General features: G+C 37.8%; 1 protein-coding gene across 4 annotated transcripts in view; it reads right to left on the bottom strand.

Annotated features, from left to right (window-relative positions):
• Window positions 1-21,828, bottom strand: part of SCYL2 (SCY1 like pseudokinase 2) — a 58,547-nt gene that overhangs the window by 26,814 nt on the left and 9,905 nt on the right. For 3 of the 4 annotated variants that reach the window (XM_082850057.1, XM_082850058.1, XM_082850059.1), the window contains exons 2-3: window positions 15,629-15,833; window positions 5,631-5,788 (exon numbers count right to left, since the gene is read on the bottom strand). In XM_082850057.1, the coding sequence (XP_082706183.1) occupies window positions 5,631-5,788; window positions 15,629-15,805 (335 nt within the window). In that variant the 5' untranslated portion in view covers window positions 15,806-15,833. The remainder of the gene's footprint in view (window positions 1-5,630; window positions 5,789-15,628; window positions 15,834-21,828) is intronic. The other variant, XM_082850060.1, reaches the window with a different exon arrangement.

The following is a 21,828-nucleotide window of genomic DNA, read 5'->3' as shown; positions in this document are numbered from 1 at the left end:
GGAAGCTTTGTATATGAATTCCACTGGATAAATCATTCAGTCTTTTAAGTGTTATAACAGCTGTGATACATTTTTTAAATTTAAAAAGTCAGGAAATAAACATTATATCAACTGTGCATTTTGAATGATTGATATTCTTTATGGAAAACCAATGAATTAATTTAACATACTGTTACATTATACCTATGATATTACCCTTATTTCTAAGGCTCTAAATCTCAGAATATGCTCAAAGGAACCTGTAGATTTCCCACAGACACCTCTGGAGCAATGAGTCAGGAAGAGGGACAGGGCATAGCTCCAGCTCCCACAGGACGGTCACTTTTTTTTTTTTCACTGTTAAGAGCAAACACCTGGGTGAGGGAAGGGTCCTGAATTACGTCTCTTGGGACCTTTGTGAGCTGTTGGAACCCTGGAAGGGCACATCATTTTTGCATCTCTAGGACTGTCTTTTGCTCCTGTAAACAATGTGAAAACCCTTTTGTTCTTGCTTTGGGAAACATGGCATCCTGTGGTGTCTTCTAGGGCAGGGGTCCCCAACCCTCAGGCCGCGGCCTGTTAGGAACCAGGCCGCACAGCAGGCGGTGAGCAGCGGGCCAGGGAGCGAAGCTTCATCTGCCGCTCCCCATCGCTCGCATTACCTCCTGAACCACCCCCACCCCCGTCCATGGAAAAACTGTCTTCCACGAAACCAGTCCCTGGTGCCAAAAAGGTTGGGGACCACTGTCCTAGGGTACTTTGCAAGCCCTGATGTCCACTTGTCCTCCACAGCACATTGCCAGGACAGGCATGCCATGTGTGTGCTCGGTGCGGGGGAGGCGGGGAGGGGGGCGGAGGGGGGGGGTTCCTGTTTCCGGGTGGATGAGTAGGAGTGACCGTGGAGCCTGTGTGCAGAGGATCAGCAGGGCTTCCCCAGGTTGCTGAGGGGCAGGACGTGTCAGGAGATGTGACGTCCTGGCCAGAGCACGGCCACATGGACACACCTGGAACTCGGGGAGCTCCCTGGCAGGAGGTCCATGTGGAAGATCTCAGGACCGGGCAGTCAGGTCCAGATGCCAGTGGGAGTGACTAGCCTGATGACTACTTCAATCTCAGAGCACCTTTGCTTTTATCTATTTTATGTATCATTTTTAAAGGTGTCACAAGTTTCCAATTTTTTTAATTACTATTCTTTGATTTTTTTTTTTTTTTTTTGGCTGTGCCACACAGCTTGCGGGATCTTAGTTCCCCAACCAGGGATCGAACCGGGGCCCTCAGCATTAGTAACATTCAATAAGCCTTCAATAAGTCTAATAGAGTAATGACCAAGAGCTCAAGCTCTGAATACAAATACCCAACTTCAAGTCCCAGCATCTCTATTCCTTGTTGGTGACTTTGGACACTTTGAGCCTCACTTTGCCCATTTGTAAACTGGTGATAAAAGACCACCTTGAAAGGTTACTGCAAAGATCAAATGAGCAAATGCATATAAAATACATAGCATGTTGACTAAAATGTAAGCTCAATAAATGTTTACAATTGCTATTGTAATTACCAACTGTCTGAGATTCAAGTCCTAACATTTTGGACTTTGGCTTAGGCTCTGGCAATGAAGAACTACAAGGCAGTGCGGTAACAAAGCTATACCAAGCCTCTGCACCTGGACAGTAACTGTTTAATGGCAAATATGCCTTTTGCTGTTCTGTCAGTAATACTTGAGTTACTTTTCTTTCACTTTGAACCCATTTTTCAAATGAAAGCATATGCAGAAGTTCAATATGTATGAGTGATAAAGACAGAGCTGCTTAGGTTGAAGAAGAAAGTTACACTGTCCTCCCTGCTCAGTTATCAATAAAGATGATGATCTTGATCTTGTTCTTGACTCCCACACTAAGCTCATTAACACAGTGGACACAGGCTTTCGTTTGCTGAACTGCACTGGAGGAAAACTGCTCAAAAACCCCTTAGTCTTCTCTACAGTTTCCAATGATTCCCAGGACTCGTTTATTTTAGCAACTCTTATTTTTTTCCTTTTCTGTCTTGTCCCCAAAATCATCCTTGGTCATATCAATATTCGTAAGATTATTCTTCAAGCTTGAAGGCCTTATTATCTTTCATGAATATTTATTTCCATCATCATTACAAACAGTTACACACCAGAAGGGCTAAATTCTCTCTCAAGGACCACCTCCCCCAACCGCAGCTGTTTACTAGCCATTCATCTCCCACCCTTTTACTACCACCACCTAACCTAGCTTCCCAGTATCTTTATTCAACAAATTTGAAGTATTCAGTTCTGACTACACTTTATTCCTGTCTTTCTCCCTACTACCTCAACAATAAACTATCGCCCTTACTACCCTTTACTGGGCAAACCCTTATTAACCCTGTAGGCGCCATCACAGATTTCTTTTACTCTCTTGCTTATGTCGTAAGCTGAAGGAAAAAATAGAAAACCCAAGTCTCTGTAGACTCATAGCCTAAAGATACACAGTATACTTTATTTAACCTCGCTCTTTTTATTTTTCAAGAACATCCCTTCATAGCCCTCTTATATTAACTCCTCATTCCATTAACTCCTTATTCCTTTACCTACTACTCATCTATTATCCACGTTCTATCTTGAAAAAGTAAAGTTCATCGAACATGAATGATCTCATTTCCCTACACTTTACCTCAGTATATTAGTGATTTGCAACTATCCTCCTGAAATTTCCTTTGAGTTCCTCCTATGGGACTTTATTCACATAATGATGTCTTCTCTGCTGGGTTCCTTTCTAGCTTCCAAACTGCCATCCTACTGAAATTACTGAATATCACTAACAACCTCTCACTAGTCAAATGCAATGGATTCTTCTCAGTCCTTATTTCCTTTTTATTTGGTGGTCCCCAGTGTTAGGGAGTCCTTTCTTCCCTCCTTTGGCTTCCATAACATGTTGTCAATTTTTCTCCTGTCATACGACATGATCCTTCCAATTTCTTTTGCTGGCTCTTCTTTCCCCTCTACATTTCAAGTTCTGTTCTCACTACTCTGCTCTTTTGACTCATGCTCTTGAAATTCATTTTTTTTTCATGGTTTTAATTACTACCTATATTTTACTCACCCCCATATACATCACCAACTCTGAACTTTCACCTGGATTACTTTTCTTTTTATTTATTTATTTAAAAAAATTTTTTGATGTAGATCATTTTTAAAGTCTTTATTGAATCTGCTATAATATTGCTCCTGTTTTATGTTTTGGTTTTTTGGCCCTGAGGCATGTGGGATCTTAGCTCCCCAACCAGGGTTTGAACCCGCACCCCCAGCACTGGAAGGCAAAGTCTTAACCACTGGACTGCCAGGGAAGTCCCTGGATTATTTTCTATAGCACATTTCTTTTGGATGATTCCAGTGTCATCTCCACGTTATTAAGTCATTAAAAACCAGAAGTTATTTTTTTCCTTCCCTAAAGGGTTCCTATTTTTATCAATGCTACTGCAATATTTACAACCTATCAATGAAAATGCCTTAAAGTAATCTTTGAATTATCTCTCTTCATGAACGCCAATAAAGCCCTAGTCCTATAATATTTAAATCACTATAAAAGAAGCTGCAGGGACAGAGAAAGATATAAAACACTAGCCTTTCTCCCTTCAAGAGATTTAAAACGTAATGATGAAATACAAGTTAGGGACTTCCCTGGTGGCGCAGTGGTTAAAAATCCACCTGCCAATGCAGGAGACACAGGCTCGATCCCTGCTCCGGGAAGATCCCACATGCCGTGGAACAACAAAGCCCGTGAGCCACAACTACTGAGCTTGTGCTCTAGAGCCCGCGAGCCACAACTACTGAGCCCACGTGCCACAACTACTGAAGCCCACGCGGCTAGAGCCCGTGCTCTGCAACAAGAGAAGCCAATGCAATGAGAAGGCTGCGCACCGCAATGAAGAGTAGCCCCCGCTCGCCGCAACTAGAGAAAGCCCACATGCAGCAACGAAGACCCAATGCAGCCAAAAATAAGTTAATTAATTAATTAAAATTTTTTTAAAAATCCTACTTTATCCTCAGTCGGCTAAATATTGAGTCACCATATGATCCAGCAAGTTGGCTCCTAGGTTGTACACCCAAGGGAAATGAAAACTATGTCCACACAAAAACTTGTACACAAATGTTTACAGCAGCAGTATTCATAAAAACCAAAAAGGAGAAACAAATCAAATGCCCATCAACTGATGAACAGGTAAACAAAATGTGCTATATTCACACAATGGAATATTAAAAAAAAAAAGAAATACAAGTTAAAATAACAAAGGTGGGTAGGTTCTGATAGGTGACACTATAACTACTGATAGAAAACACTCTAGAGGAAATAGCACAAACAAGCATGGAGTCAGGAAAGCTCAGGACAAGTGTGACCAACAAAACTTAGTCCACTTTGAGATAGAGGGTTCATAATAGTGAGTGTTACGTAAGAAAACAACAACTATAATCTTCTTCTGGGTTTATTTACACAAGGAAGGGCAGTAAAATATTATCATGATAAGAGACATAAAATAAGTATATTTCTGGGTAGGCACAGCATAGGCTCAGGAATCAGGGTGCCATAACTATGTGGCTTATGTAGTAGCAGCTCCAATCCTCAGTTCTTCTATATAGTTGTTGAGAATTAAATAAGTTAAACAAATACAAAAAATTTAGTACAGTTTTTCACATGGTAAACATTAGATTTTTTTCTTTTAGGTTCAAAGAAAAGATCTTGTGTCTTTGGGGGAAGTGAGTAAGTGACAGTGGGTTACTAAGATTCTAAAGTAAGAACTATGTAGAAATCCAAAATATAAAATAGATAAAAACCAAACTGTCCTGGTTGAAGGGAGATGGGAAGCCTGGGCCCCTGCCAGCTAGGTTCCTCCCCCTGCCTCTTCTTTCCCTATCCTTAAAATCCTAGGGTCTACAGAATGCATTGGCAAACCATTTGGTTAAGATCTGATTTAAGAGAGGGGAATACAGTCTGCTAAGTAGGAAGGAAGGAATAAATTAGGGGTTATGAGTAATGTGGAAAAGATTTATATAGCTGGGTATCTAAAGGAGTTATTGAAAGCACCAAGGCTTGAGGATCCAGTTAAGATTACACAACATAAATTCTGTTTTCTTGTCATTCTCAGCAACAGTTCCCAAGCTCATTTTGAGAAAAAGAGATAGTAGAGTAACTGAGGACTATGGACTGACATACTGGACATAGTAAAAGGTTAAATGTCGAGAACAGTACTACCTGGAATACACATAAAAATAGCCTCTGAATATTGAATCAATGAAAAGGGGGCAATGAATTCTAGCAAATTAACAAGAAAAATTACTTTCAGGCAGGGACTGTATTCTATACTTCTCTCATATCTTCCATTTGGACTGCTGTAGTCTTGAACATAGAGTAAGCAAATACAGACTCATGGCAAATGTGAAGAAAACTTTTATTAATATTTCAAAAAGAGACATATACATAGAATATGCAAATAAATTTCAAATAAGTAACTAATCCATAAGAACTCAACACTCAGTTGATAAGAACTTTTCACTGACAGTATACTGTATAGATAGATTTCAAACAAAGTTTTTTTTTTAAAAAAACTATTTGTTTAGGAAGTCTCTTATGTAAGTTTTCATAAAAATTTACCTGGATTCTTCTAAAGGATGCTGGACAGTAAGAAGTCGAGGGTGTCGTAGTCGAGTTAACTGTTGGACTCCTCGTTTTAGAGAATCGATGATTTGATCCTTTTCAAATTTTTGATATTTGTCAATCAGCTTTTTATCAAAGACAAAAACAGCTACTTCCTAATGAAAGAAATGTGTAACTAATTAATCAAGAATATATAAAAGCAATAAAGTTTTATTTGAGTGTCACAACAGTCTACAAAGAGAAATAACTAAAAACGGTGCATTTTAGCACCATTGTAATACTTTTCTGATATTAAAAAGTTGGTTTCTTCATAATTACTAAAGTTAAATATTTTTAGAGTTATAAGACTAAGAACCCTCATCTAAGGAGAACATAGGAAAATCTCCATCTTTCAACTCTGGTATCAGAGATACACACAAACTGTGTGTAATGTGTTGTCTCCTATGTAGTAATCTCTTATTTTACTGGAATTCAAATAAAAGTTAAAATGTTAAAAAATTCAAAATGCTTTTCATAGTGATAACCCTGGATTATACTACAGAATCTTGAAATACTTTTTAAAAGAAACGTCTTATATGTCAGGGAGTGCTTATTTATACAAAAACTCAATTTGTAAGCATCTTTTACATATGAATAACCCATACTCTTTCTCTCTCTCCTCTTGTTAAGGGCAGTAACTGGGAATGGTTACCAGCACGGGAAACTGCTCCCCTATCGTCTCTCTGAGATCAGTCACAGCTTATTTTATACTACTAAAATCACACAACCTCCTTAACCACCTTCTCTCTTTCATTCTCTCTCAGTTGCACAAAGAAAACAGTTCCCATCAAGTTACCTAATCTTAACAAATCAGTCAAAAAATAGCCGTGCTGATAGATGATGTATTACAGCTGTGTAATACATCAGTGATGCTGCTAGCTCTCCATCATAAATGCAAAGAAAACTAATAAAGTTGGAAGTAAAATTAGCAAAGAATCAATGCTAGCCCTCCAAAATTCTATGGAAGATTTTGAATGACTCTTTCAGAGCTCTGTGTCTCTTTCAAATGCTTTTAATTAAACCTACTACTACTCAACTATCTTTGAGTTGATACCAAGACAGTATCTTTCCATTTTATTGCTGTTCTCTTCTAATTATTTTTGCTACATTATGATTATTGCCTTCACAAGTTAGCCTGGCAACCTATTTACATAATGGAGATTCACTGCAGAAATCCAAATCAGTAAATTCCTCAAAACACAACTTGTTTTAAGTTGGAGCCTCCTTAGACATATATAGATAAGTTAAGGATTTTAGAGGATTGAGGCTCTGAAAAGTTATAACGTAAAGGGACTATATTAGTAACTCAAATTGAACACCCTATTCCCCAAGCATCTGTGTACTTTTTAGGAATTATTCCACTCTTCACAGCAACCCATGAGACAAGTTATTATCCTCACTTCACAGATGAGGACACTGTGGAAAAGATAAAACATATTATCTAAGATCTCACAATTGGTAAGATGAAGAATCAAGATTCAAACCCAGTCAGTCCAGCTCTAGGGGTCACTTTCTTAGCCAATACACCATTCTGTCTCCCCAGAAATAACAGGGCCAATAAATAAGACCCTAGTAAAACATGATATATGCCTTCAGTAAAACTATTTGAGTGAGAGCTTTAAATAGCACTCATATATATGCTGCCTTCACAAGTTAACCTGGCATATACATATACACATACACACACAAAAACACAAAATATTAGCTCTTTTGATCATTTTGAGACACAGAACAGGAGCTAAGAGAATTATGTAATATTAACTTGAACTAAAAACAAATGACCTACAAGTTCAAGTTCCCACCTCACTATTCATGCGTACAATTTTTAGTAAGTGTTCCAACATATTTTATAAATGCATCTAATTTAAATGTGTTTATTTTTTCAAGATGTTTTAAGTCTTTAAAAAAAGATTACATGAAGTAACTTCTGAGCGCCTACAGATTCACCATTCTAAAGGCAGAACACTACAGTTCATAAAGAAAACAAACACAACTCTCTCTGACATTCATTTATTGTTTTAGGTCAAAAATGAAAGATTCCTACATAGATCAGAACAGGTTATCAACTATCTTAAAAATATTTTCTTTGTTCGGGGCTTCCCTGGTGGCGCAGTGGTTGAGAGTCTGCCTGCCGATGCAGAGGACACGGGTTCGTGCCCCGGTCCGGGAAGATCCCACATGCCGCGGAGCGGCTGTGCCCGTGAGCCATGGCCGCTGAGCCTGCGCGTCCGGAGCCTGTGCTCCGCAACGGGAGAGGCCACAACAGCGAGAGGCCCGCGTACCGCAAAAAAAAAAAAAAAAAAAATTTCTTTGTTTGGATCAGTTAATTAAAATTAACCAATGTCAACAAAGTAATGACTAATTAACTAACCTTTAGGCCTCATACTGACTCCTTAAAAGAAAACTCTTAGCCTGCACCTTGAAACCTTTCAACAGAATAGACTATCATCTAATTTCTAAATTTGTCTTTCCTCTACTACTTCACTATACTACCCCCTCTGCTAACACATATCACTTGTATAAAAATCCTATCCGTCTATACCTATATGTATATTACAAGCTTCTTGAAGAAAGAAACCATGCCATAAGTGTCTCTGTACCCACCACAGGATCTTCACCTAAAAGATACTCAGATGTTCATTGCCTACTGATGGTCAGTAAAGATAAGCAACTACTCGAAGCATTTCATTATCATGTTGAATTAAAACCGTTTTCAACTTTTCATTATGAAAATTTTCAAATATACAAAAAAAATGAGGTAGTGCAATCACCCAATATATCTTCCACTTAAGATTCAACAACTGTTAAAGCTAATTAAAATGTGAGGCCCTTTTTGCAAAATTACAAATAATACCAAATGTAAAATAATGTAAGCAACATTTGGCACTCTATTGTTTATTCACTTAATATTTTTAAAAATACATTGGCAAAGAGAGTTACCCATAAATAAAAAGTATTTTTCTCAATAGCCTATCTTTAAACAGAAAAGGATATGAAATAAATTATCTTTTCTAAAAATTAATATTTGTCATAATGGAGGCTGTCTTTTGATATAGACTTAATTTATAATTTTTAAAAGCTACTTTGCTTACTATAACTACAAAGTTGAACTCTCACTGAAAACAAGATAATTTAAGTAATAAAATCTGAGTTAGTATACACCAATGTATCTAGGATTCCCTAATAGCAATCATGAACTCCACTAACCTATTCCTCAGAGCCACCAGAGATGGTTTTTGAAACATAGACATTCCCTGAAATCCTTTATTTTATGGGCCTTTCAGGACTGGCTGGTGGTAACTCCAAGCCTCATGTTCTTCTTTTTTCTGTGTGATTTTGGGACAATGTTCCTTTCTCAAAACAATAAAACAAAATATAAGTTTTTATTTAGATTAAGTTAAAAGTAAGTTGAGATGACTGAGAGATAACAAGATATACTCCTTAAAATTACTAGAGATAGTCTATGATCATTTTTTTTTTTTTTTTTTTTTTGCGGTACGCGGGCCTCTCACCGCTGCGGCCTCTCACGTTGCGGAGCACAGGCTCCGGACACGCAGGCCCAGCGGCCATGGCCCACGGGCCCAGCCGCTCCGCGGCATGCGGGATCCTCCCGGACCGGGTCACGAACCCACGTCCCCTGCATCGGCAGGCGGACTCCCAACCACTGCGCCACCAGGGAAGCCCTATGATCATTTTTGATCTAAGCAACTTGACTAGCACATTCACCTTTGCACAATGGTTTCCTTTACATTAAAGCTGTTAATATTTTAGAATTTAACTAGTTATAATAATTTAATTATGCCTCTGTCTACACAATATTAGCAAGCTTTACCCCATGGACACTGGCATCTAGAATAACATAATGTAAATTCTGTAATAAGGAAGGGACTGTGTCCAAGCCTACATGTAGTAGAGTGGATAAATATGAATACGTAAATTTTTACTGCATAATTTTAAAAAATTGATCAATCTTTATTATCCTCATATGAATAGCAATTTAACTGGGGGTGTTACGAAGCTTATGAAGCAGGGCAAAAGAAATAGGCCAACAAGTATGACTTTTAAGGCAAAATAAGATTGAAGTTGCCTTATTTCTTTTAAAAAAGAACTACTCCAAAGCTGGATAAAAAAGATCGTAATAAATGTGGGACACTAGAAGACTCCTAATAAATGTTAAATCCATTTGAAGAGTAGTCACCTGGCAACACAGAATCTTGTGTCAAGATAAACAGAAATGCTTAATAAATAAATGCATGAATAGCCTGAGAACCAGGCAAAATTTTATATATAAACATACACACACGCACATGTATTTTTTAAAACATTTTCCCCCCAAATAAATCCCTTGGCTTGACATAGGAGAGTTGAAAGAGATTTCAAAATGTTGAGCTATTCTTCTACTTGAAAAGAAGTAAAAGTTATATATACAGGTGGGACAGAAACTATTTATGTAGTGCTTTTATTACAAATTATTTAAATATATAGCAGCCTTTATAGTTATAGTATTCCTATCTAACAGATACGGTGATGGTATTTCAATTTTAAAGGACATATATATGAAGCAAACGTTTCTCACTTATATATACAGTTTGACCAAAAAAATTTCCCTTTAATGACTTGTTTAAATAAAGTCTAATTAAAAATTAGAAAAGCTAATGAAATCCAGTGCAGGGCATTTGTCTCAGAAATCTCTCTTAAATATTCTTTAAAAAGGAAATAAGGATATATTTGAAAAGAGTGTCTATGTTTATAAACCCATTTTAGTCCTAAATATGCTACTCTGTAGAAAGACTAAGTCAGTTTCAAAGCTATAAGAGAAATACAGCAGCATAAACTCTAAGCCTAGCAACTATCTACTAGACATTATAAAAGTTCAAGAGGTAGGGGAGCAGGAAATATTTCACTGAATTTTCAAAAATTAAATAGCCCTTTTTAGTTCAAAAGACTAACTATGGAAAGGTTTGGGCAGAGATGTGGAGATCTATAACTGCTGGTGGATGTGTACATTGGCACAAACACTCTGGAAAGCTTTTTGGCACTGAACAGATACATACACTATTACCTAGCAATTCCATATCTAGGTAACATGTCATATATGCCAACAGCACACAACAATGTTCACAGCAGTACTCTATATATCAATGAAAAGAAAAATTGCTATGTTCAACTACATAGATGTATTTCATGAAAATAAATTTAAGAAAAGGGAGCCAAACACAAAAGTACATGCTATGGTTCCACCTAAACAAAATTCAAAAACTGGCAAGATTATTCCTAAGTGTCAAAGGACAGGAGAGCAGTTAGCCCTAGAGAGAAGGGGCGGGGTTGGGGCGGGGGGAGGTAATAAATGTGAAGAGACATGAGTATTAGCAATGTTTTCTTGATATGGATGCTGGGTACACAGGTGTGTTCACGGTGAACATTCAAAAAGCTGCTCACTCATGATTTGTGCACTATTCCACATGTGAGTTCTTAAAAATAAGTTTATATTTTAAAAATTAGACAACTTAAATTCCCTAAATGTCACCTTGAAATGTTTTATAGCATCTCTAGAAAGACATTCTAGAAAGAGTAATGGTTAAGAGCTGCTTCTAAATAAACACTCAAAAAGGAAACTAAATAGCACTTGAGCCTAAATAGTAGCTTCCAGTGCTAATAAGCTGTATTTAAAGATCTATCCATTTCAACATGTTTACATGTTGTATTTGGTTAAGTTTATCTAAATAATAACTTTTAAAAATCTTAACGGCTCATTTTATATACAAAACTGGCCTAAGAAATTTATTTTACTGCAAAAAATCAACTATACACTTGTCTTGAAGATTCTTAGAATTCTTAATTTCACTTTCATAAATTATTCACTATGAGGTGTTTCTTCAATGAATGTCTTTCAAAAATAATAAAAAGCAACAGAAACTTATTTTTGGAAGCATAAAGACAGAATAATAATACAGATGTCCAATCAGGTACAATGAAGGCACAAGTAACCAGGTGCAAGTAACTTTTTATTTACCAATTCTTTATCGTGCTGCATTCCAGGTTTCATAAATATGTACTTTTTCTCATCAGTTTCGTAGGTGCTATTATTACTACTCTTCTAAGAGGTCTTCAAACATTTAGGTTAAAATGTTAAAAGTTGGGACTTCCCTGGTGGCGTAGTAGTTAAGAATCCTCCTGCCAATGCAGGGGACACAGGTTCGAGCCCTGGTCCGGGAAGATCCCACATGACGCGGAGCAACTAAGCCCATGTGCCACAACTACTGAGCCTGCGCTCTAGAGCCCGGGAGCCACAACTACTGAGCCCATGCGCCACACTACCAAAGCCCGTGCACCTAGATCCCGTGCTCCACAACAAGAGAAACCACCGCAGTGAGAAGCCCGCACACCACAAAGAAGGGTAGCCCCAGCTCACCGCAACTAGAGAAAGTCCGTGTGCAGCAACAAAGACCCAATGCAGCCAAAAATAAATAAAAATAAATTTTAAAGTTAAAAGTTCTACATGATCTGAAAATTATAATTAATCATGTACTAATGTGAACTTGAAATAACCCTAGGAAAAAATACACAGATAATCTTTAAAGGGGTATGCAAACCCTAAAAAGGATTCTTTTAACTTGGAAATACTGCTGTGTTTTTTGTTGTTGTTGGGTTTTTTTTGGACAATGTGAAATTATGATACTTTTTTTGAAGATCATGTAAAAAAGTGAAATGGGGGAAAAGAACAAGATTTAAACTTTAAATGCAATGGTTTAAATATCATGGTATTTATTTCACTGCCATGTAACACAGAAAACACCTTCATATTTTTAACTATTAAAACCAGGTATGAGAGCTTCCCTGGTGGCGCAGCAGTTAAGAATCCGCCTGCCAATGCAGGGGACACGGGTTCGAGCCCTGGTCGAGGAAGATCCCACATGCCGCAACTAACCCGCGCTCCCCAACTACTGAAGCCCGCACGCCACAACTACTGAAGCCCGTGTGACACAACTACTGAAGCCCATGCGCCTAGAGCCTGTGCTCTGAAACAAGAGAAGCCACCACAATGAGAAGCCCACACACCGCAATGAGGAGTAGCCCCACTCGCGGCAACGAGAGAAAGCCGGTGCACAGCAACGAACACCCAACACAGACAAAAACAAATAAATAAATAAATTTATTTTTAAAAAAACAGGTATGAAAATCTCCCAGCCCAAAGCCTCGTACCCGATGTTTACCTCAAAGTCAAATTTAAGATCATATATTCTACTATAAAACACAACTACAATCAAGTACACTGTATGCTAAATCAAATAAAGCTGAGAGGGTAAGAAAGATGCCTTCAGTCTCAATGTCCCTTTAAGGGGGAAGAAAACGACTAGCAGAGTATCCTTTTCCATTATTTTTCTCCCAGTTTCTCTAAAATCAGCACTGCCCAATAGAACTTTCAGTGATGATAGAAAGTTCTTTACCTGCACTGTCCAATAGGGTAATATGAGCCACATGTGGCTATGGAGCATTTGAAATGTGACTAGTCCAATAAAGAAACTGAATTTAATCTTATTAAATTTTAATTAATTGAAAAAAACCATATATAGCTTATGGCTACCATATTGTATCAAGTACAGCTCTAGATTATCTATTTTCTCTGATTCCTTTTTAATAAAAATGCGGCCATTGAAAAAAGAACTAAAACTTTTCAATTAAAGGAGAAATTCAAATGAGGCTTCAGTGCCAAGAGACTTAGCTATTCCTTAAAGAATTAGCCAGCAGTCGAGACAGGATACTCAAGTTCTAACCCTCTGAGGCTTGAAAGAGGCAAAAGAAAATTCAAAATCCACAGAGAGCAATGATATATTCTAAAACTACCTTTTTCCTCAAAGCAATAAATTTGGGGAAAAAAAGGAATACAGTTAAAGTGTCATAAGAGATCTCAGTTCCGGAAGTCAGCAGTTGAGAAATGCTGTATTAATGTGTAATATCTAATTAACTATCTATTATTTGTGCCTGGTTCTCATGTTCTATTAGCAACAACAGAAGCTCCAACATTAGAGGATTTCAGCATATGAACTAATGATATAAACACAAACACCTAGAACTCTTTTGGTTAAGGACAAAGACACTATTATGTTATCACGTCCTTAATAAACAATGCAAAATTTAGCAAATTTGGTGTTATTTCATTTTCCCTTTCTATAATTGATTATAAAAGCAATTTGTGCTGGTGTTGGAGGTTGGTCATTTATATAACTTCATGACCTCATTCATAACTTTTTAAGTAGTCAATACTCAAGAAACCATTTATTTTTTTGGATGAGCTCTTGGTGAAAGAGAAAACAATGTTCAAAAATGACCAATCAGGCTTCCCTGGTGGCGCAGTGGTTGAGAGTCCGCCTGCCGATGCAGGGGACACGGGTTCGTGCCCCGGTCCGGCAAGATCCCACATGCCGCGGAGCGGCTGGGCCCGTGAGCCATGGTTGCTGAGCCTGCGCGTCCAGAGCCTGTGCTCCGCAACGGGAGAGGCCACAACAGTGAGAGTCCCGCGTACCGCAAAAAAAAAAAAAAAAAACAAAGACCAATCAATATTTAAGATAAAGATCAACTTTGGACTTAAAGACTTCTAACCAAATGGCAATAAAAACAACCACATACCAGCAATCTATCACAGAACCAAGATTCTTCCTTCATAAAAGGATAACCAAAGCCAATTCCGTCTTTAACATACTTGTTTGGGAAATAAGCTGGTTTTGGAAAAGTCACAATGCATACCCACAATTGTACAATTTTGATAGTCATTGGAAAATATGTGTATTAAATCCCATGTCTTAAATTTGATATGTTTCACGTATAGGGAAGTAAAAGTACTTATGGAAAGTGATTTTTCTTTTTTTCTTTTTTTTTTTTTGCGGTACGCAGGCCTCTCACTGTTGTGGCCTCTTCCGTTGCAGAGCACAGGCTCCGGATGCGCAGGCCCAGTGGCCATGGCTCACGGGCCCAGCCACTCCGCGGCATACCGGGGCACGAACCTGTGTCCCCTGCATCGGCAGGCGGACTCTCAACCACTGCGCCACCAGGGAAGCCCTCTTTTTTCTTTTTTGATTCTTCTTTTTAAAGAACATATTTCCACAAACATTTTAAACCTGGTGATTTTTCAATTCTTTAACAATTCCAACAGAAAGTTGTTAGTAAAATTTAACACTAACAATCCTCCACATTTCTAAGAACAGTCTGTTGGTCTCTTAAGTCAAATAAAAATAAAAATACAACTCATTCAAACTATTCTTCACTAAAAGAACAGTTTTAAAATAATTTTTAAATCAATATACCCCCAAACATACTACTGATTATATGCCACAAATGTATCCCGATGGTAAAAACTATAGTGTTAATAAATATGAAAAAAATATTATAGAAGCCTATTTTCTATAAGGCTATAGAATAAAAGAGGGAATAAGGATGCTTAAAAAAAGAATGTTAGAAAAATTTAACTGAGTATTTTGTCGTAATGTATTGATAAAGATAAAAAGGAACATGGCAATTTTTATCCTAAAACACTTTGCTAAAAGAGGGAGGAGATATGGGGATATATGTATATGTATAGCTGATTCACTTGGTTATAAAGCAGAAACTAACACACAGTTGTAAAGCAATTATATTCCAATAAAGATGTTAAAAAAATAATAAAAACCACTTTGCTAAATATTAAAATCTAATACACTCATTTGTGCAACTGATATGTTTGTTATTAAGTAAACAAAATTAAAGTACAAGATGAGATGATATATCAAACAATGTATTTGTAACAATGAGATTCAAGGGCATGTTTAAAAGCATTTGTTTTTCTATGACTTCATTAGATGAAATGACAACTAAAGAACCCATTACTTTTAGCATTTCTTAACATAAAAATGCATACATGCACATTATGGTACTTATTAGCTTGTGTGTTCCTTCCAACTGGACTCTAAACTAAAACTTACCTGCTTTGTTGACTTTTTTGTGCCATTAAAAATCTTCCAAGCTAGCCCACTGCCACCACTGGCAATGTGTCGACCAACATCGAATTCTCTAGTGACAGGATTTCCCATCACAGCACTAGTGACATCAGCTGTTACTTTTGTAACAGTACTCTTCAACTTATTAAGCATGGACTCCATGGCTGCAATTTTGGGTAGTTATAGTTACCTAGAAACATAGGGGGATAGGAGAGCACAGATCATTTGTTTTTACTTCTTTAAGTACTTATTCATTATTTAGTCTGAAAGCTTAATATACCCCAAACAATAAGCAAAACAATTCTATAGAAACAAAAGCTACATGTTAGTTTTGCCTTCAGAGAACCCAATATACTTGAATGCAAATTTAAGTCTAGGAACTGAACTGTGCTTCAACCTCAATTGTCACAGACCAATAAGAGAAAAGACATATTCACACTGACACTAACATGAATGTTGCTCAACTATATAACATGGTCCATATTATAAGACCCTTTAAGACTTAAAGGGGTGTAGAGGGTCTGAATCTTCACAGTAAAAAAAACCACTATAAAAAACCTGAAAGGCTCTAATGTTATACTAAGCAATAAAGTTGTATTTCATAAACGTTTTGTCCACTGTTGAACTATGAAGTCACTTAAGAATATTTTCTAAACAAAAAGCTAAAGGACAATAACACATGAACAAGCAATAGGTAATAAAATATTTTTCAGATTTTACACATATCTGGTGATGATGGAGGAACAAACACTATATTTACCCTCCCTCCTCAACAACTGGAAACTGGACAAAATATATGAAACAAATGTTTTCAGATATTGAACAGGCAGCACAGGCCATGTGATCCCAGTGAGAAAGCAAACAAGGTGAATTCTAGGGTTGCCCCAGTTTTCTGCCTAGAGGCACACTGCAAACCACGGAGTAGACAAAGAATCCCAAGCATAGTCTAACTGAATTAAGGAGTTGAGGAAAGAAATTGGAATTCAATGATGCTGAGATGGCTGGGACTTCTGAGACAGAATTTCAAAGAGAAGCGGGAAGAAGAGAAAAAAAAAAATTTTAAGGCAAAAAAAGAGAAGGGAACAGTGCTGAAAAAGAGCTCCAGAAATTTGCAGGGGTCCCCCTGATGCTTTGTTGAATACTAAGATGCACATACATAGTGTGCAACTTCACCAGGTTGAAACGGAGCAGGACCCTATGGGGCCCTCTCAGGTACAAATACTTTCTGTGTCCCCCCATTTCTTGTTTGTAGGAAATAGGCTTCATTCAGCCCCCTTGACCTTCCCTGAGTTCCAAAGGGCAAAATCAAACAATTGCTTATCAGGGAATGGAGGGAATGCAGAAACAAAAGAGGAGGAGTCAAGAAACAATAATGCAGCCTCAGGGCAGGGTCCTGGTCCTCAAAGAATATACATAACAATACCTTTGAGTTCTTCTACAGGAACTAAGGCCCGCCCCCACCCAAGGTGAGCATGAGATTCCTGGAACACCACCCTGTTACCTCACCACCAACCAAGCAAGAGAAAATCTGCACACAGTGGCAGATAAACTGGACTGATCCCCTCCCCAAATGATTCTCCCTTTAAAAACTTTCATGATCAAGCAGAATCTTTGGAGTTGGGTTTTTGGACACCAGTCTGCCATCTCCTCAAGTTGCTGGCCTCCTGAATAAAGCACCTTTCCGTTCTTACCAGCACTTGCCTCTCAAGTATTGGCTTTCAAGCAGCAAGCAGCCAAACCTGAGTTCAGTAAGAAGGTCAGGCAAGGAACAAATAGCGAGCTGTGAGCTGAATAGTTACAGAGTTCATACAGGGCTGCAAATCTTTTAATTTTTCAAGCTAGAGTGGAGAGACCTCATTGATCACTAAAGGCATTCAGTAGAAACCCCAGAAGGACTATGCCTTGGTACAGAATAAACCATTCTTAAAGTATCCTAAACCTGCCCTAACAAACTAAAAAGCTAGCCTCAAATGATCAAACTAATCATAGATTACTTAACTGCTTACCAGAATGAAACCCAATACTCATGAAATGCAGACAAAAATAATTTCAGATACTAAGCGATATAACATTCACAATGTTTAGTATGCAATCAATAATTATCAGACGTGCCAAGAAGAAAATGTGATCATAACCAAGACCAAAATCAGTCAATAAAAACAGACTCCAAAATGAGCTTATAGAATTAGCAGCAAAGATATAAAAAACTATCATATGTCCAAGTGAGACAGGAAGGAAGAGGTCAGGGGACAACAGTTAAAAGAATGACACAGCCAGCGCTTCCCTGGTGGTACAGTGGTTGAGAGTTTGCCTGCCGATGCAGGGGATATGGGTTCGCAGGGGATATGGGTTCGTGCCCCGGTCTGGGAAGGTCCCACATGCCGCAGAGTGGCTAGGCCCGTGAGCCATGGCCGCTGAGCCTGCACTCCGCAATGGGAGAGGCCACAACAGTGAGAGGCCCACGTACTGCCAAAAAAAAAAAAAAAGAATGACACAGACATTGAGGATATGACAAAAACTGGTTAGGCCCAAGATGGCAGAAGATCTGACTTCCCGTAGACCTTGAGCCTCATTATATGCTCACTGTAATACACTAGAATGCTAAATGACACACCCACAGGTGCCATGACAGTTCTGAGGCTGACCATAAAAGGCCAAAAAGTGAGTGGTGGCCTAGTTCCTGGAAATCCCTGCCCCTTTCCCCAAATAGTTGAAATAATCCTCCTACTCATTAGCATAAGAAATTACCCAGCCCATAAAAATTAACAACTTCATATCCCAGGGCCACTCTCACTTTCTGAGACAGTCTGCATTCTGCCAATTTTAATGTTTATCTATCTAAATAAACCTGCTTTCACTTTACTTTGGCTGGCTCTTGAATTCTTTCCATACAGGAAGCCAAGGACCCTCACTTGGCAGCCTGTTCTGGGACTCGCCAGAGACCTGAGACATGACTATTCTCTCGCTTCTCTCTTCTCCTGCAAAACAAGTATTTAGAGGAAAGCACGAACATAATAAAAGAAAATGGAATATTAAAAAAAAATCAAAGGAACACTCTAGAGACAAAAATATCTCAAATAAAAAACTCAGAGGATATAATTACCAGATTAGACAATGTAGGAAAAAAAGATCAGTGAAACCTGAAGATAGAGTAAAAGGCTGGGAAAAAATAAATGAACAAAATCTCAGTGACCTGTGGGACAATATCACAGTCTAACATATATAACTGAATCTCAAAAATGAGGGGGAAAGGGGAAAAATAATATTCGAAAAATAGCCAAAAATTTTCCAAATTTGATGAAAACTATATAGCACCAAGAAATTCAATAAACACAAAGCAGGATGAACACAAAGAAAACCATGCCTAAATATGTCATATCAAATAGCTGAAAATCAGTGATTAAGAGAAAACTCTTAAAAGCAGCCAGAGAAAATAGGCATATTATATACAGAGGAAAAAAGACAAGAATTTCCCCCAAACTTCTCATCAGAAACTATACTAGGGAACAGGCTGAATAGGGAAAGGCCAGGGAACAACTGAATAAGGTCTCAAAAGAGCTAAAAGAAACTGCTGACATAGAATTCTATAAGCCATGAGGGAAAGAAAAAAAAAAAAACTTTCAAAAATAAATGTGAAATAAAGACTTTTTCATGAAAACCTGAGAGAATTTGTTGCCACCATATATTTACTATAAGAAATATTAAAGGAAGCCCTTCAAACAGAAGGCAAATGATACCAGATGGAAATCTGAATCTACAAAAGGAATGGAGGACTCTGAAAATAAAAATTATGCAGGTTTATAAAAAACTCCTCATGTTATGTTTGAAAGACAGCTGATCATTTAAAGCAAAAATAACAAAAATGTGTTGTGCTTATAATATATGTAGAAGTAAAAATATGATAAAACAAACCAAGGATAAGAGAGGGGAAATGGAGGGAGCTTCCCTGGTGGCGCAGTGGTTAAGAATCCGCCTGCCAATGCAGGGGACATGGGTTCGAGCCCTGGTCCGGGAAGATCCCACATGCCACAGAGCAACTGGGCCTGTATGCCACAACTACTGAGCCTGCGCTCTGGAGCCTGCAAGCCACAACTACTGAGCCCATGTGCCACAACTACTGTGCTCCGCAACAAAAGAAGCCAATGCAATGAGAAGCCCGCACACCACAACAAAGAGTAGCCCCTGCTCACCACAACTAGAGAAAGCCCATGCACAGCAACGAAGACCCAATGCAGCCAAAAACAAATAAATAAATTTATAAAAAAAAAAAGAGAGAGGGGGAAATGGAAGTATATTTTTGAAATATTCTTATATGTGAGGTAGTATAACATCATTTGAAGGTAGACTGTGGCATATTAAAGACATATTATAAACCCTAGAGTAATAACTAAAATAATAAAGAGACAAAGCTAAAAAGCTAACAATGGAAATAAAATGCAATCCTAAAGTAAATTGAATAAAAAAAAGTAGGAAAAGAAAGGAACAAAGAACAAATGTGAAAAACAGAAAATAAATAGCAAATAATAAGTTTGAATCCAACCATGTAAATAATTATATTAAATGTAAATGATTTAAAATTACAGATAAATGGCTGAGACTATCAAACTAGATTAGAAAAGCAAGACCCAACCGTATGCTGTTTATAAGAAACCCACTTTAAACACACTTTACAAGATGATTTAAAACTAAAAAAATGTGAAAATATACAAGCTAGAGTGGCTATATTAATAACAGGCAGAACAGGCTTCAAGACAAAGAGGGACACTTTGTCTTGAAAAAAGAAATAGACAAATCCACAAGTGTAGTTGGAGACTTCATGGGTCCTTTCTCAGTAGCAAATGGACAGATAGACCAAGTAGACAGAAAATCAATAAGGATGTAGAAGACTTGAACAACACTAACAAATAACCTGACCTAAAACACTCCACTCTACAAAAGCAGAATGCGTTTTGTTTTCATATGTACATGGAATATTCACTAAGATAGACTATATGCTGGGCCATAAAACAAGTCTCAAAATACTTAAACCTACTGAAATAATACAAAATACGTTCACTGACCACAATGAAATTAAGCTAGAAGTCAGTGATAGATAAATATCTAGAAAAATGCAAATATCTGGAAATTAAACAATACTTCTAAATACCCAAGGGCTAAAAAAGAAATCACAGAGAAAATTTTTAAATATTTTGAAGTGAATGAAAACGAAAAATCTGTGGTATGTAGGCAAAGCAGTGCCCCATAGGAAATTTATAGCTTTAAATGTTTATTAAAAAAAAAAAACCAAAATCAATGGTATAAGCTTCTATCTTAGGAAGCTAGGAAAAAAAGAGAAAATTATACTCAAAATAAGTAGAAAGAAGGAAATAAAGAGTAGAAATCAGGTTTCCCTGGTGGTGCAGTGGTTAAGAATCCACCTGCCAATGCGGGGGACACAGGTTTGAGCCCTGGTCTGGGAGGATCCCACATGCCACGGAGCAACTGAGCCTGTGCGCCACAACTACTGAGCCTGCGCTCTAGAGCCTGCGAGCCACAACTACTGAAGCCCGTGTGCCACAACTACTGAAGCCCGCTCGCCTAGAGCCTGTGCTCTGCAACAAAGAGAAGCCACTGCAATGAGAGGCCTGCACACAGCAATGAAGAGTAGCCCTGGCTGCCACAACTAGAGAAAGCCCACGTGCAGCAATGAAGACCAAACACAGCCAAAAATAAATAAATCTATTAAAAAAAAAAAGAGTAGAAATCAATGGAAGGACTGAATTTAATGTAATTTAATACTCTATTAAATAGAAAAATGAAAAAGAAAAATCAATGAAGCCATGCTCTTTCTTTTTTTTTTAAAGATAAACCTCTAGCTACATTAAGAAAACTTTTAAAAACACAAAATGACCAATATCAGAAACAGAAGAAATCCTACGGATGCTAATCCTATATAGAGCCTAAAGATTCTAAACAAATCAGATATCATATTATGGATGATCTTATGCCAGCCAATTAATTCAACAACTTGGATAAAGTGAAAAAATTCCTTGGAAGGTACAACTACCATAACTGAAGAGAAAGTCAGAATAATCCTATTTAAAAGAAATGCAGGGCATCCCTGGTGGCACAGTGCTTGAGAGTCTGCCTGCTGATGCAGGGGACGCGGGTTCGTGCCCCGGTCCCGGAGGATCCCGCGTGCCGCG

Source organism: Leucopleurus acutus (assembly GCF_964270905.1).
Source record: "Leucopleurus acutus genome assembly, chromosome: 11".
In the NCBI taxonomy this organism is placed as follows: domain Eukaryota; kingdom Metazoa; phylum Chordata; class Mammalia; order Artiodactyla; family Delphinidae; genus Leucopleurus; species Leucopleurus acutus.
This window is presented reverse-complemented; position numbering and strand designations above follow the sequence as displayed.